The 17,589-nt window shown below is 47.5% G+C and overlaps 1 protein-coding gene across 3 annotated transcripts in view; it reads left to right on the top strand.

The window, feature by feature from the left end:
* Window positions 1-17,589, top strand: part of ncam2a (neural cell adhesion molecule 2a) — a 1,336,232-nt gene that overhangs the window by 1,048,338 nt on the left and 270,305 nt on the right. For all 3 annotated transcript variants that reach the window (XM_080203386.1, XM_080203385.1, XM_080203387.1), the window contains exons 9-10: window positions 3,262-3,412; window positions 13,148-13,335. In XM_080203386.1, coding sequence (XP_080059512.1) covers window positions 3,262-3,412; window positions 13,148-13,335 — 339 coding nt within the window. The remainder of the gene's footprint in view (window positions 1-3,261; window positions 3,413-13,147; window positions 13,336-17,589) is intronic.

The following is a 17,589-nucleotide window of genomic DNA, read 5'->3' as shown; positions in this document are numbered from 1 at the left end:
CATCCTATCTATGTCCTGCTGCAACTTTTGCCATCCTTCCAGATCATCCACATTCGGGCCCCCAAGACACTCAGCCAAGAGCATCAGGGGAGCATCGAGAGGTAGGGCTGGGACAGGCGGTAGCTCGCCTCGCGGCGGACCGCCAGCTCGTATCATTTGTCTTTGGAATAATTCTCTTCCCCAGAGAGCAGTGGAAGATGGGTTATTGAAGTTATTCAAAGCCAAGCTAGACAGATTTTTGATCAATAAGTGAGTCAAGGGTTATGGGCAGACGGAGAAAGTGTGTTCAGGCCATTATCAGCCATGATCTTGTTGAGCAAGCTTGAAGAGCTGAATGGCTTATTCCTGCCCTGAAGTCCCGTGTTCCTATCTTCCCCAGCCTCAACACCTTTGCTGCCAAAACCCTCTTCCATGCTGCTGGACACAACTCCTGCAAATCTCTTATTACCAACATATTGCACTGCGTCCTCTGTAAGCTTCAGCTGATCCAACACACTGTTGTCCATCTCCAAACACACGCCAACTCCCGTTCACACATCGCCCCTGCACCTTCACCGAGCGACATTAGCTCCTGGCCCAGATGTTAACACTCTCGGGATGGGATTTTCAGGCTGTGCTCATCCAAGATTGGAAAATTCCACCCAAGGCCACATAGAAACTTATAGCAACTGGAAGCAGGAGCAGGCCATTCAGCCCTTCGAGTCTGCTCCACCATTCATCTTGATCATGGCTGATCATCAAATTCAATATCCCGATCCCCCCAGTATCCCTTGATCCCTTTAGCCCCAAAATAAAGAGCCACAGAGATTTAGCACACATGAGCATACAAAACACTATTGGGGGAGGCTGACATCTTGAAAGGTGATTCAGATATGTAAATTATTTTCCTCCAGAAGAGAAATTCACCTTCGTTTACACCGCCAATATTTTAGTTATTTTGTTTATTATCGTCAAAAGTAGGCTTACATTAACAGTGCAATGAAGTTACTGTGAAAATCTGCTAGTCGCCATACTCCAAGGCCTAAAGAGGAATTTAGCCTGGCCAATGCACCTAACTAGCACATCTTTCAGACTGTGCCAAGAAACTGGAGCATCGGAGGAAACCCATACAGACACGGGGGGGATGTGCAGACTCCACCCAGATCGTGACCCAAGTCGGGAATCGAACCCGGGTCCCTGGCACTGTGAGGCATGATTCTCTTGGCGGGCATGATGAGAAAATTCAGCCCTTTGCCTCACAGTCGAATTCCTCAATTCCTTCAGCCCCTTCATCTCTCTGTCATCCCTTTCAGCCCTACAAGCCTTCGGGATCTTGCTGCTCTTGTAATCTTGGCCTCTCGAGCATCCCCAATTTTCATTGTCCCTCCCCCAAGATGGATGTGCTTTCAGCTGGCTATGCTCCAAAACTCCCCACCCCCAAAACCTCCCAGTCCCTCTCTTTCTCATCTTTCAGACTATCTATTTGAGCAAGTGTTTGCTGAATTGCCTGAATGTCTTGTTTTCTGACTTGCTTTCAACCCCTGTCTGTTTATCCTGCCATGAAATGCCATGGATTGCTTTTTACGACATTAAAAGCAATGTATAAATACAAGGTATCATTGTTGAATTGCTCACTGCCTGCCTCAGACATGAAGGACCATAAACCATTGAAACATTACAATGAAGAAGGAGGCCATTTGGCCCATCGGGCTGTACCAACAACAATTCCACCTAGGCCTGATCCTCGTAACCCCACATATTTACCCTGTTAATCCCACTGATCGACGCATCTTGGGACACTAAGGGGCAATTTAGCATTGCCAATGCATCTAACCTACATATCATTGGACTGTGGGAGGAAACCGGAGCATTCAGAGGAAACCCACGCAAACACGGGGAGAAGGTGCAAACTCCACATAGACAGTGATCTAAGCTGGGAACCAAACCCATTCCCTGGTCCATGGTGCTGTGAGGCAAATGTGCTAACCACAGTGCCATTGTGCTACCCACGGTGGCACACTGGTTAGCACTGCTGCCTCTACCTGGATCAGTTGATCCCCAAGAAACCCTCAGTGCCTTCAAGGAGAGAAATGAAACAAATGAAAAATAACTGGAGGGAAAATTGCGAGACGTCTGCAGTGCACCACAGGGCGCAATTATCCCCGAGTCTGACATAGATTTAATATGCTCACTCTTTAAGTAGGGTGGAGGAAAGCTATGCTATTTTCATACTTGTAAACAAGGATGACTTCTGTAATGGTTACTCTCAGTGAGCAGTGGGAGGCAGCCAATTAACAGCGAGAGAACACAGCGGGCGGTAAGGATAGCTACACTGGAAGAGAAAGTTTGGCAGCTTTGTTACGGAGAGTTGGAGCCATTTTTTAAGACCTGCAGCTCATTGCCATCTCTCTAATACATTGCAGCAACAGACTACATTACAATACCCACAGTCAGAAACCTGCGGTGGAAATTCCTCCATCAATTCTTTACCAACCTCCCCTGACTTTGCACACTTGTTCAAAGTCTCAATTACCTTCATTATTTTTTTAAGTTCCATTCAGGCCCAATGTTGATTAATGTGGGGATTTATTCCCTGAAAAGTTAACAGTCAGTTGTTCTGATTTTATAATAGATTTTATAACTCATAGTATTTAAATGATCGAGAATTTAATTAACTCAACCTGACAGAGTTTGATCTATGGAATCTAATACAAAAATGCAGAACCCAGTGGACCTTTCATTTATATTCTGCAATTAAGGAGACCTGCATTTTGCAACATGTTGCCATTATTTATACACCAAAGTGTTTATAACTGCACAATTATTTTAATATGTTCTACTTTATTTTATATTATAGTTAAGCTATCTACCAATATGTTACAGAATCATAGAAAGAGGCCATTTGGCCCATTAGGCTCCGATAACAATCCTGTCCAGACCCTATTCTTGTAACCCTACATATTTACCCTGCTAATTTCCTTGACACCAAGGGGTAATTTAGCCTGGCCAATGCACCTAACCCGCACATTTTGGACTGTGGGAGGAAACTGGAACACCTGAGGAAACCCACGCAGACACAGGGACAATATGCAAACTCCACACAGACAATCACCCAAGGCTGGAATTGAACCCAGGTCCCTGGCGCTGTGAGGCAGCAGTGTTAACCACTGTGGCACCATGCCATTCATGAATGACAACTGCGTGTTGAATTTGTAGTCATTGTAAGTTAGCGTCTGCCACTATCACTAAACTAATGATCTATCTTTTCGTTATTATGCACAGATACTTGATGGGAGGATTGACGTGCGGAGACAGATGGGGAAATCTTCACTGCACATCAGGAATATCGAGCCCAGTGACTCAGGGGTGTATCATTGTGAAGCCAGGAGTCCAATTGGACAAGACCAGAAAAGCATGCATTTGGATATTCAATGTAAGTTCAGCACGCAGGAGTTCTGCCTTTCCTTTCATAACATTTGCTCTTCTCAGCATGATGGACTCAGGTGTTCTGCTGTTCCCTAAATGTTCTTGTTCAGGATGTCGGCATCACCGGCAGGACCAAAACCTCTTGATCGCCCTTACTTGTGCTTGAGAAAGTGGCGCAGGGCCACCTTCTTGACCTGCTGCAGTTGGTGTAGCTAAGGCACTCCCAAAGTAATTGTAATTCATGGCTGGCATCAATTGTCAGACTGCTGCCTCACCGGGCCAGGGTTCGATCCCAGCCTTGGTTGAATGTCTGTGTGGAGTTCTCCCTGCGTCTGCATGTATTTCTTCCGGGTGGTCCAGTTTCCTCCCACATTCCAAAGCTGTATGGGTTAGGTGCATTGGCCATGCTAAATTGCCCCTTAGTGTCCAAGATGTGTAGGTTAGGGGAATTAGCCGGGTAAATACTTGGGGCTGTAGGGAACAGGTCTGGGTGGGATTGCCTTTTAGTGCTGGAGGGATTTCGTGGTGGTTACAAGTAGATGGGCCTGGGTGGAAATGTTGATGGTGTAGACTCTGTGGGCCGAATGGCCTTGTTCTGCACTATCAGAATTCTGTGATTCTGTCAATTCTTGCTCAAGATAAGCAGGGTAAATTTGTTGGGTTATGGGGATGGGGCCTGGGTGGGATTGTTGTTGGTGCATGCTTAATGGGTTGAATGGCCTTTTTCTGCACTGTAGGGATTCTATGATTCTATAACATATTGCTAGATGACTGTTCGGAAGGGAGAATGGGGTTTTGATTCAGCGCTCCACATTGTGGGGATTACCATTAACCAGGTGTTTTTTTTCATTCATTCACTGGATGTGGGCTCAGCTGGCTGGGCCAGTATTTATTGTCCATCCCTGACTGCCCTCCATTTCAGAGCATTTGAGCATCAGCCACATCACATGTAGGCCAGAGAGGTCAAGAACAGATTTCCTTTCCTAAAGGACATTAGTGAAGTAGATGGGTTTTCATGCCAACCCACAATGGTTTGATGGCCATCTGTAGACTTTTGAGTGCAGATTTTTATTCAATCCAAATTTCTCCATCTGCCCTGGTCCGGCTGAACAGGACTGTGGCTACGAGAGCTGGTCAGAGGCTGGTGATTCTGTGGCGAGTAACTCACCCCCTGACTCCCCGCCGTCTGGGCCTAAGTCAGGAAGGTGACGAAATTCTCTTCAACTAGCTGAATAATTGTGGCTCCAATCCCAACAAGAAGTCCCACATTATTCAGGACAAGTAACCTGCTTGAGCAGCACTCCATCCACCTCCTTAAACACTCACATCCTCCATCATCAACATAGTGGCAGCAGCGTGCACCATCTGTAAAATGCACTGCAGCGACGCACCAAAGATTCTTCAACAGCATCCTTTAAACTCATGACCTCTTCCACCGAGAAGAACAAGGGCAGTGGCTGCATGCAAACATGCAAGTCCCTCATCATCCTGATTTGGAAATCTGTCACTGCTCCTTCACTGCCATTGGGTCAAGATTCTGGAACTCCCTCCTTAACAGTACAGTGGGTATGTCTGCACCAGATAGATTGCAACAGTTCAAGAAGGGGCAGCACGTTGGCACAGTGATGAGCACTGCTGCCTCACAGTGCCAGGGACCTGGCCAGATTCCTGGCTTGGGTCACTGTCTGTGCACATCCTCCCCATGTCTGCATGGGTTTCCTCCAGGTGGTCCTGTTTCCTCCCACGGTCCAAAGATGTGCGGGTTAGGTTGATTGGCCATACTAAATTGCTCCTTAGTGTCAGGTGGATTAGCAGGGTAAATGTGTGGGGTTACTAGGTGGGATTGTGGTCAGTGCAGACTCGATGGGCCGAATAGCCTCCTTGTGTGCTGTAGGATTCAATAGAATTCTATATTTGAAGAAAAGGCAGCTCATCACCATCTTTTTATTAATTCATCCATGGGACATGGGTATCGCTTGCTGGCCAGCATTTATTGCCCATCCCTAGTTGCCCTTGAGAAGGTAATGGTGAGCTGCCATCTTGAATCGCTACAGTCCATGTGCTGTGGGTTGACCCACAATGCTGGTAGGAAGGGAATTCCAGGATTTTGACCCAGCGACTGTGAAGAAATGGCGATATATTTCCAAGTCAGGATGATGAGTGGCTTGGAGGGGAATTTGCAAGTGGTGGTCTTCCCATGTATCTGCTGCCCTTGTTCTTGCAGATGGAAGTGGTAGCGGGTGTGGAAGATTAAGGATCTTTGGTGAATTGCTGCAGTGCATCTTGTAAATAGTACACACTGCTGCTACTGAGTGTCGGTGGTGGAAGGAATGGATGCTTGTAGATGTGGTGCCAATCAAGGGCAATTAGAGATTGGCAACAAATGTTAGCCTGGCCAACAAGCCCATGAAATAATAAACAAAGAGAATAATCAGGGACCAGTGATCGAGTTCCAAGTTTGTTTTGTGTGTGTCTTGGAGGGAAGCTTTGAGGTGATGCTATTCCCATGCACCCAGTTCCCTTGTCCTACTGGATTGAGGGAGTCCAAGGCATTAGAGATGGGGGAGAGAAGATGAGACATCTAAGAATACTAGTTTTTGATCCTATCTATGCTTATCACTTTGTTTTTTTGTTAAAATAAATATCTTGCATTTCCATAGCATCTTTCTCAATCTCAAAGATGTCTAAACTGTTTTCTGACCAATGAAGTCTTTTTGAAGTGTAGTCCCTGTTGTAATATAGGAGATGTGTGCATTTAGGGAGAGAGTAGTGTAGTGGTAATGTCCCTGGCCTAGTAATCCAGAGGCCCAGACTAATGTTCTGAGGGAAAGGGTTCAAATCCCACCATTGCGGCTGGTGGAAGTTAATTCAATTAATAAATCTGTATTTGAAGGCTGATCTTAGTAAAGGTGACCATGACAACCATTGCTGTAAAAGCCCATCTGGTTCACCAATGCCCTTTAGGGAAGGAAATCTGCCACCTGGTCTGGCCTAAATGTGACCACACAAAGGGGGTTGACTGTCCTCTGAAAAGACCTAATGAGACATACAGTTCAAGGCCAATTTGGAATGGGCAACAAATGCCAGCTTTGCCAGCGATGCCCATATCCCATGAAAAAATTAAAAGAAGCAATCCCCCGCTTTTAGTAACGAGATAAATGACCAGAAAATCTTTTCTTTAACGATGACAAGTGTAACTTAGACTTAACGTTCTGCAAATTGCCAGTTGCTTGTTCTATCTCTGTCCTAATTCCGCCCCCCACCAAGTGCCCACGAAGCATCACACTTTTAAGCGCAAGTTTTGTGTACTCGTGCACCCACGTTCTGCTGCTTGTTTTAAAAACATCAGGTGGGATTCTCCTGAAAAAGATCCAAGTGTCAAATCTGGGTACCCAGCATGGAGTAAATCTCACTGGTTTTTCTCAGCAGGATTTTCAAAATGAATCTTCCGTACTATGTGGATCACACAAGCGTCTGTAGTGTGAATCACGCTGAGAGAACATAAGAACATAAGAAATAGGAGCAGGAGTAGGCCATCTAGCCCTTCGAGCCTGCCCCGCCATTCAATAAGATCATGGCTGATCTGTTGTGGCTCAGTTCCACTTTCCCGCCCTCTCCCCATAACCCTTAATCCCCTCTCTTATCAAGAACCCATCAACCCGCTTCTTAAAAATATTTAGCGAGGCAGCCTCCACCACTTCAACGGGCAGAGAATTCCAGAGATTCACCACCCTTTGAGTGAAGAAGTTCCTCCTCAACTCCGTTCTAAACCGCCTCCCCTTTATCTTGAGGCTGTGCCCCCTAGTCCTACTGTCTGTTTTGAGCGGGAAGAGTCTCTCCACCTCTATCCTATCCATCCCATTCATCATCTTATACGTCTCAATGAGATCTCCCCTCATTCTTCTAAACTCTAACGAGTACAAGCCTAGTTTATTCAGCCTCTCCTCATTGCTCAATCCCCTCAACTCCGGTATCAGCCTAGTAAACCTCCTCTGCACTCCCTCCAGGGCCAAAATATCCTTGCGCAGGTGCGGCGCCCAAAACTGCACACAGTACTCCAGCTGCGGCCTCACCAATGCCCTATACAGCTGCAGCAAGACCTCCCTACTTTTATATTCAATCCCCCTCACTATGAAGGCCAGCATCCCATTCGCCTTCCTGACCACCTGCTGCACCTGCAAGCTGGGTTTTTGCGACTCATGCACAAGGACCCCGAGGTCCCTCTGCACCGTCGCCTGCTGCAGTTTTTCGCCACGTAAGTAATAGTCCTTCCTACCATTCTTCCTACCAAAGTGGACCACCTCACACTTGCCAACATTAAATTCCATTTGCCATTTCCTGGCCCATTCGCCCAGCCTATCTAGATCCTTCTGCAGACTCTCCACACCCTCCGCACAATTTGCCTTTCCCCCAATCTTGGTGTCATCAGCAAATTTCGACATCCTGCACTCGGTTCCCTCCTCCAGATCATCTATATAAATGGTAAATAGCTGAGGCCCCAGCACCGACCCCTGGGGCACCCCACTAGTCACCAACCGCCAATCCGATAGCACCCATTGACCCCCACTCTCTGCATCCTATTTGACAACCAATCCTCTATCCACGCTAACACCCTACCCCCAACTCCCTGTCCCCTGACCTTCTGCAATAACCTCTTGTGAGGTACCTTGTCAAACGCCTTCTGAAAATCAAGAAAGACCACATCCACCGGCTCTCCTCTATCCACTGCCCTAGACACATCCTCATAGAACTCCAGTAAATTTGTCAGACACGACTTCCCTTTAATGAAACCGTGTTGCGTCTGCCCTATCAAGCAATTCCCTTCAAGATGCCTCGCAATTTCCTCCTTAATGACGGATTCTAACATTTTACCTACCACAGACGTTAAACTAACCGGCCTATAATTCCCCGCCTTTTGCCTGGCACCCTTCTTAAACAACGGCGTAACATTAGCCGTTTTCCAATCTTCCGGCACTTCCCCGGAATCCAGCGACGTCTGGAAAATAACCACCAAGGCATCCACTATAACCTCCGCCATTTCTTTCAGAACCCTCGGATGCATTCCATCCGGTCCTGGGGACTTGTCCACAATCAGCCCCTCCAGTCTGTCGAGCACCACCTCTCTAGTAACAGTAATGTCATTAAGACCCTCCATTCCTACCACCTTTCCATCGCTAACACCCGGCAAATTATTCACGTCCTCCTCCGTGAAGACAGAAACAAAAAAGTTATTCAAGACCTTAGCCATATCCCCATCCCCTACCACTAGCTCCCCTTTCTCATCCTCTAAAGGACCAACGTTCACCCTAGCCAGCCTCTTCCTTTTTATATATTTATAAAAACTCTTGCTATCCTTTTTTATATTAAGTGCTAGCCCAGCCTCATAGCTTCTCCTACCCTTCTTTATCAACTTCTTTGTCAATCTTTGTTGACATTTAAACCTTTCCCAATCCTCTTCTCGCCCACTACTCTTAGCTACTCTAAATTCCTCCGCTTTTAATTTAACACTTTCCTTCACCTCCTTCGTTATCCACGGCTTATTACCTCTCTTCCTACTGTCCTTTTTAACCATCGGAATAAATTTCTGCTGAGCACCAAGAAAGATCTCCTTAAAGATCCTCCACTGCTCCTCAGCAGACCTACCTTCCAACGCACTCCCCCAGTCCACATTCGCCAATTCTTCTCTCATCCTACCATACTCCCCTCTATTCAAACAAAGGACGCGTGTCCGGGAACCCACTTTCTCCTCCTCCATCTGCACCAGAAACTCCACCATACAATGATCACTCTCTCCAAGAGGATCCTTCACCGCAAGGTCCCTAATTCTACCCGCCTCATTACATAGCACCAGATCCAAGATAGCTCGCTCCCTCGTCGGCTCCAACACACACTGTTCAAGGAAATTATCCCGGCAGCATTCCAAGAACTCCTCCTCGAGCCCAGCTCGTCCAACATGGGTCGACCAATCAATATGCAGATTGAAATCTCCCATAACTACTGCCGTCCCATTCCTGCACGCCGCACTTATTTGCGTGTTAACAGCCCGCCCCACCTCCAGGTCATTATTCGGGGGCCTATAGACGACACCCACCAGCGTCTTCCTCCCTTTGCTGTTCCTAATCTCCACCCACAACGATTCCACGTTCTGCTCTTTGGCTCCGATATCATCCCTTGCTACCACCTTGATACTATCCTTAATCAGCAGAGCTACGCCACCCCCTCTTTCCTCCTGCCTATCCTTCCTAAACACTTGATAGCCCTGTACATTCATCTCCCAGTCCCTGTCACCTTGCAGCCACGTCTCTGTAATGGCCACCAGATCGTATCCATTTGTGTCGATCTGCGCCACCAGCTCATCCACTTTATTCCGAATGCTTCGTGCATTCAGATAAAGCGCTTTCATCCCAGCCTTCACCTGGACCCTATTTGCCGTAACGCCACCAATTGGGACATCCTCGGCCTCTTCCCTTACCTGTACCCTATCCTTAACTTTAGACCTCGTAGGGCCCATTCCCATTGGAGAGACCGGCAACATAGCACTGAGTGGGCCATGGCGCATGCGCCAATCTGTCAGCACTGAGATCATTGCATGCTCACGAGCCTCGCACTGTCAGCTCCCCTATCGCTTGCCAATTTGATTGCTGGCCAGCCCTGGGACCCCTGCATTGCTGGCCATGAGACCTCCCCACCCCCACCACACAATTGTTGACTTCCCCAAACCCCCAGCCCGCCTTGATCTATGTCGCCCCCCCACAGCAGTGCCAATTTCCTCGACTCTACCCTCCCACTGGCAGACTTCCCTCTCCTCCCCGCAGTGGTTCCCCATGCTCACAGTCCCAATCCTCCCAGCAGGCCACCATCCACCCCCTCCACCCCCCAACCCCCATTCCAATGGCTAACCCCAATCGCTCTGTCACCAAGCCAGAGTGCAGAGTGGTAGTAGTGGGACCCCCCCCCCCCCACCTCCACCCATTGAGCCCCTCCTCCCCTCCCAGAGACCATGCCCGCATTAGGCCCTCCAAATTAGGCCCCACCTTCATTAGGCCATGCCCCTTTGGCACTGCCCGATGCCTGGTGGGCAGTGCCAAGGTGACCCCCTGGGCATTGCTTCAATCTGGGATCCACCAATCAGACGCAGGTCGTCATTAGAATAATTTACGCAGCTCCGCACCGATTTCTGGCATGGAGTTGACGGTATCGCAAATCCAGCACTAGGAGACTTGGGGAGGCCATGGTGCCAAATGCGGAACCTGCTCACGGCCTCTGTTAGAGTATATCAACCAGACTGGGAGAACCGCCCCCATCACCTGGAGTTGAGGTCTGCCCACAAATTGGAGTCATTTGTAAATGTTCCAGGAAGCTCCAGAAATGGGAAAAGAATTTTTCACCTCTGAGCCACTAATAGATAAGTCCCCAAATGTCTGAATTTTTTTTTTCATTTTACTGAAATAGTTGACAGCTGGTTTTTCATATCTTAAGTCAGGTTACTCACAGATGGTGGCTTGCGATTTAGCAAGCTATTCTTTTGTGTGATAAACCCATCTCTAGCTGCAATAACCAAATTGCATCAGGTTACCAGTCTGAGGCGCAGCAAGGAATTCTTTTTAAATCAAAAACAAATTTAAAATAATTCCTGACACAATAATAGAAAAATCTGGAAAATCTCTGCAAGCGTCTGTGGTGAGAGCAGAGACCGAGTCTAGATGACCCTTCGTCAGAGCTCCTTTCTCTCTCCACAGATCATCGAATCCATGAAGTGTAGAATCCCTACAGTGCAGAATGAGGCCATTCGGCCCATCGAGTCTGCACCGACCACAATCCCACTCAGGTCCTACCCCAATAACCATACATATTTACCCTGCTAATTCTCCCCCCTGGTGTGGAGATGCCGGTGTTGGACTGGGGTGAACTCAGCAAGAAGTCTCACGACACCAGGTTAAGGTCCAACAAGTTTGTGGATGTGGAAGCTATTGAGAGGGTGCAAATGAGATTTACAAAGATGTTGCCTGGATTGGGAGGCATGCCTTACGAAGATAGGTTGAGGGAGCTTGGTCTCTTCTCTCTGGAGAGACGAAGGTTGAGAGGTGACCTGATAGAGGTTTATAACATGTTGAGAGGTATAGATAGGGTGGATTCTCAGAGGCTATTTCCCAGGGCTGAAATGGTTGCTGTGAGAGGACACAGGTTTAAGGTGCTGGGGAGCAGGTACAGAGGAGATGTTAGGGGTAAGTTTTCCACTCAGAGGATGGTGAGTGAATGGAATTGGCTGCCATCAGTGGTGGTAGAGGCGAACTCGCTGGGGTCTTTTAAGAGACTTCTGGATGAGTACATGGGATTTAATGGGATTGAGAGTTATAGATCAGCCTGGTAGGTATGGATATGATCGGTGCAACTTGTGGGCCGAAGGGCCTGTTTGTGCTGTAGCGTTCTATGTTCTATTAAGTTTATTTGGAGTCAGACTCGCTTGAAGAAGGAACAGCACTCTGAAAGCTTGTGCTACCAAATAAATCTGTTGGACTTTAATCTGGTGTTGTGAGACTTCTTACAATCCCCCATACTCGAGTCAATTTAGCATGGCCAATCAATCCAATCCACACATCTTTGGACTGTGGCAGGAAACCCACACAGACACAGGGAGAACATGCAAACTCCACACAGACAATGCTCCAAGGCCGGAATTGAACCCTGGTCCTTAGCACTGTGAGGCAACAGTGCTAACCACTGTGCCACTGTGCCACCCAGAGGCTGTGAGACCTGCTGAGATTTTCCAGCATTTTTCTGTTTTTGTTTCAGATCCCAACATCTGCAGTATTTTGCATTTATCTTAAAATAATCACTATTGAAAACACTGCCCAATTTCATTGGGATCAGCGCACACTTTGCGCTTGGCATTTTTTTAGTGAGAACCCAATGGAAAACATTTCAAAATGGGCAACTTTGGAATCAGCGATTGTCCCCAAGCAGAATCTCTACCTCAATATCACCACATCTGCACCGATCACAATCCCACCCAGGCCCTATTCCCGTAAGTCCACATATTTACCCTGCTAATCCCCCTTGATGTGGAGATGCCGGCGTTGGACTGGAGTGGGCACAACACCAGGTTAAAGTTCAACAAGTTTATTTGAAATCACGAGGTTTCGGAGCACTGCTCCTTCCTCAGGTGAGTGGCTCCACACTCCTGATGAAGGAGCAGCGCTCCAAAAGCTCGTGACTCCAAATAAACCTGTTGGACTTTAACCTGATGCTGTGAAACTTCAATGTCACCAAACAGCTCTCTCTCGACAGGTTTCTTTTCAATCTTGTTCAGTGTTCTTCTCTCTTCGCCGTGTCCCTTCACTTAGTTTGACAATTAAAACAGTGCAGTGTTTCATAAGGTCAAATTTTTGGACTGACCCACAACAGTGAACATATCCACCGTACAGTCCAAAGGGAGGAAAAGGATTTGATTATACCCTATTTTGGTCCTCTGAACCCATGTTAGATTTGCAAATCTGGAACTCCAGCCTGTGAGTGTAATCTCAAAGGATGGGAAACCTTGGCGTGGGACCGTGCTGTTTCCCAGTAAAACTCTGACTGGACAGGTAGCTAGTACAACATCAAGATTTGCACTGGATAATTCCATTTTGTTCCTTTAAAATAGTAGGCTTACAGTTTCCAAACCAAAGCTATTCTGTTTTTCTGGCATAACTTCTGATTTCCCTCTGCTAATGTCTTTCTTTCTCCACCTCCACCCGCCCAGATGCCCCCAAGTTTCTGTCAACCCAGGTGACCTACTACTCATGGGAAGGGAATTCCGTCAACATCAGCTGTGATGTCACAGCCAACCCCCAGGCTTCCATCCACTGGAGGAAAGAAGGGATTGTCCTCTCCGACCTCAATAAGTCCGACGTCAGTATTTATAAGAAGGGGACCCAGATCCTGCTGGAGGTGAGTCCGGGGTTTTGTAAGGACTCCACAAATAGAATAAGGTAGGCAATGAGTTTGATCAGCATGAATTTAGATTCTCTTCACTTTACCTTGAACAGAGAACATACACCAGCACAGCACAGGAACAGCCCTTCAGCCCACAATGTTCTGCCAAACATGATGCCAAATTAAACTTGTCCCTTCTATCTGCCCTTGGTCAATATCCCTCTATTCTTTGCACATGTGTTTATCTAAAAGCCCCTTAAATGCCGCTTTCGTATCTGCCTGCATCAACCTGGTAATGCACCCCAGATATTTACTATGAGAATCTTATTCTCCAGCCAAGGTCTCTGCTATGGAATTCCCTCATTAAATCTTTCTGCTCCACTATCTCTTTCCCTACTGTGCGACTCGCTTTAAAATCTACCGTGAAAAGTGTCTCCTTAGGCAGCTTGGTGTGAAATCTTATCTGATAATGCCCCTCTGAAGCATCTTGGGATGTTTTTAACTATGTTAAAGGTGCTATATAGCTGCACATTGTTGTTGTTAGATCATCATTTGCCTTTCCCTTGACTGTAGTTCCCGAGGTGGGGACAGGAAGGATGTTGAGTGGAACACAGTTTGGAGAAACTGGTGGAATGGTGGGACTGATGCATGAGGAGAGATTGATTAGGTTACGATTGTTTTCCCTGCAGTTCGGATGAATGAGGGAAGGTCTCGTAGAGACTTACAAAATTCTGACAAGACTAGACAAGGTAGATTCAGGGAGGATGTTCCCAATGGTGGGGGAGTCCATAACAAGGGGTTACAGTCTGAGGATTTGGGGTAGACTATTTAGGACGGAGGTGAGGAGACATTTCTTCACCCAAAGAGTGATGAGCCTGTGGAATTCATTACCACAGGAAGTAGTTGACGCCAAAACATTGAATGTATTCAAGAGGCAGCTGGATATAGCACTTGGGGCGAATGGGATCAAAGGTTATGGGGAGAAAGCAGGATTAGGCTGTTGAGTTGGATGATCAGCCATGATCGTAATGAACAGTGGAACAACCTTGAAGGGCCAAATGGCCTCCTCCTGCCCTATCTTATACAAAACTCTCTTCTTGAAAATTGACTTCCCTTGTTGGCATTGCTGATTGGGGCAGGAACCAGCCAATGAATTTGGCATTTGTGGGGCCTGATCCACATATTGGGTATGCCAGGGCACCTTGGGCAATGTTCGCAGTACGGCAGTGTGTCCAATTACATGCTGAGCTTCCCCAGTAGCGAGTCATGCTGAGAAACTTTGCTCTTAAACACAGAGGGATGCATACATAAAATACAGTTAACGATGGGGAGCTTTGACTGTTGGAAGTCATTATGTTGGGAACTGAGAGTGGATGTGCTGCTGTTTTCCATCCTTATTCAACATTGCCCTCTTTACTGTTGTTGAGCTTTCTTACTGGTGATTTAACAGGGAATGTGTTTCTGGTTGGTGTTGTGAGATTGGTTTTTGTGTAGGTGTGTGTAGGGCTGTGAGGCCTGACTGCCTCCATTTTGAAGGGGCATCTCTTGATTCCTGGTTCATCTTCGCATCGCTGACATTGCTGCTCCAGCACCGTCTCACTGCTGACCTTCTGACTGGCCAGCTGCTCCATTTCCCCGACACCCTTTTGCTGATGACCCTCAGACCTGTGGCCTCTCATAGAATCATAGAACTGTACAATGCAGAAAGAGGCCCTTCAGCCCATCGAGTCTGTACCGAACACAATCCCAGCCAGGCCTTACCCCGATATCCCTACATATTATACCCACTAATCCCTCTAACCTACACATCCCTGGGCACTAAGGGGCAATTTCTTAGCATGGCCAATCAACCTAACCTGTACATCTTTGGAGTGTGGGAGGAAACCAGAGCACCCAGAGGAAAGACGATACGAAGGTTGGTGGTGTTGTGGATGGTCTGGAGGGATGTCAGAAGTTGCAGCAGGACATAGATAGGATGCAAGACTGGGCGGAGAAGTAGCAGATGGACTTCAACGCAGATAAATGTGCAATGGTCCATTTTGGCAGGACCAATGGGATGAAGGAATACAATATCAAGGGTAGGAGTCTTAGTAGTGTTGAAGAGCAGAGGGATCTTGGGGTCCAGGTCCACAGAACCCTTAAATCGGCCTCGCAGGTGGAGGATGTGGTCAAGAAGGTGTATGGTGTACTTGCCTTCATTAATCGAGGGATTGAGTTTAGGAGTCGGGGGGTAATGCTGCAACTTTATAAGACCCTTGTCAGGCCTCACTTGGAGTACTGTGCGCAGTTCTGGTCACCTCACTATAGGAAGGACGTGGAAGCTATTGAAAGGGTACAGAGGAGATTTACAAGGATGTTGCCTGGATTGGGAGGCATGCCTTATGAAGATAGGTTGAGGGAGCTGGGACTCTTCTCCCTGGAGCGACGAAGGTTGAGAGGCGAACTGTTAGAGGTTTATAAGATGTTGAGAGAAATAGATAGGGTGGATTCTCGGAGGCTATTTCCCAGGGCTGAAATGGTCGCTACGAGAGGACACAGATTTAAGGTGCAGGGAAGCAAGTACAGAGGAGATGTCAGGGATAAGTTTTTCACTCAGAGGGTGGTGAGTGAATGGAATCGGCTGCCGTCGGTGGTGGTGGAGGCGAACTCGCTGGGGTCTTTTAAAAGACTTCTGGATGAGTATATGGGATCTCATGGGATTGGGAGTTATAGATAGGTCTATGGCTTAGTAGGTATAGAAGTGATCGGTGCAACTAATGGGCCGAAGGGCCTGTTTGTGCTGTAGTGTTCTATGAAACCCACGCAGACTCAAGGAGAACGTGCAAACTCCACACAAACAGTGATCCAAGCTGGGAATCAAACCCAGGACCCTGGAGCTGTGAAGCAGCAGTTCTAACCACTGTGCTACCGTGTTACCCTCTCCCAATCCCCTTCTCTGCCACTTACTGCTTCCCTCTTCTGAACCTGCATTCCAGTTCAAGGTCCAGATCCATGGTGGTACTGCTGCCTCACAGCGCCAGGGACCCAGGTTCAATTTCAGCCTTTGGTAACTCTCTATGTGGAGTTTGCACACTCTCCCTGTGTCTGCGTGCTAACCATTGTGCTGCCGTGGATCTGGACCTTGTATGGGAATGCAGGTTCAGGACAGAGAAGCAGTAAGTGGGAGAGTAGGGGAGTGGGAGAGACTGCAGGTCTGAGGGTCAACAGCAAGAGAGTGGGTTTCCTCCGGGTGCTCCGATTTCCTCCCACAGTGCTAAGATGTGCAGTCTACGTGAATTGGCTGTGCTAAATTGCCCCTTAGTGTCCCAAGATGTGTAGATTAGATGCATTAGCCATGGAATAGGGCAGGTGGTGAGCCTGGGGAAGATACTCGGTTCGAGTGTCAGTGCAGACACCGACACTAAGAAGGCTTACAGTGTGTCAGCTTTTATTCGTAGACAGATTGAATTTCGGAGCCGTGAGGTCATGTTACAACTGTACAAAACTCTGGTGTGGCCGCACTTGGAGTATTGCGTGCAGTTCTGGTCGCCGCATTATAAGAAAGATGTGGAGGCATTGGAAAGGGTGCAGAGGAGGTTTACCAGGATGTTGCCTGGTATGGTGGGAAGGTCTTATGAGGAAAGGCTGAGGGACTTGAGGTTATTTTCGTTAGAGAGAAGAAGGTTAAGAGGTGACCTAATTGAGGCATACAAGATGATCAGAGGGTTAGATAGGGTGGACAGTGAGAGTCTTTTTCCTTGGATGGTGATGGCTAACACGAGGGGATATAGCTTTAAATTGAGAGGTGATAAATATAGGACGGATGTCAGAGGCAGGTTCTTTACTCAGAGGGTAGTAAGGGCGTGGAATGTCCTGCCTGCAGCAGTTGTGGACTCGCCAACTTTAAGGGCATTCAAATGGTCAGTGGATAGGCATATGGATAATATTGGAATAGTTTAGGTTAGAGGGTCATTAGATTGGTTCCACTGGTCGGCGCAACATCAAGGGCCGAAGGGCTGTACTGCTCTGTAATGTTCTATGTTCAGACTCGATGCACCGAATGGCCTCCTTCTGCACTGTAGGAATTCTATGGTTCAGATCCGATCTGAAGCTGGAGATCAGGGTTGGAAAAGTGTGGGATCTGACAGCTAGTCTGGGTCTGTTACTATCAATGTTCTTTTTAAATAAAACCATGTCTAACAAGGAATGAGTTTATTTTTACTGCATATCGCTGTCTGCTGCACACATTTCCAGCTCTAACCACTGAGGTCCCCTCCCTTGTGGTTTCTG

The sequence above is a fragment of the Carcharhinus amblyrhynchos genome, chromosome 15 (assembly GCF_965287045.1).
Source record: "Carcharhinus amblyrhynchos chromosome 15, sCarAmb.v2.hapA, whole genome shotgun sequence".
Taxonomy (NCBI): domain Eukaryota; kingdom Metazoa; phylum Chordata; class Chondrichthyes; order Carcharhiniformes; family Carcharhinidae; genus Carcharhinus; species Carcharhinus amblyrhynchos.
The sequence above is the reverse complement of the archived record's forward strand: the minus strand, read 5'-3'. Positions and strand labels throughout refer to the sequence as shown.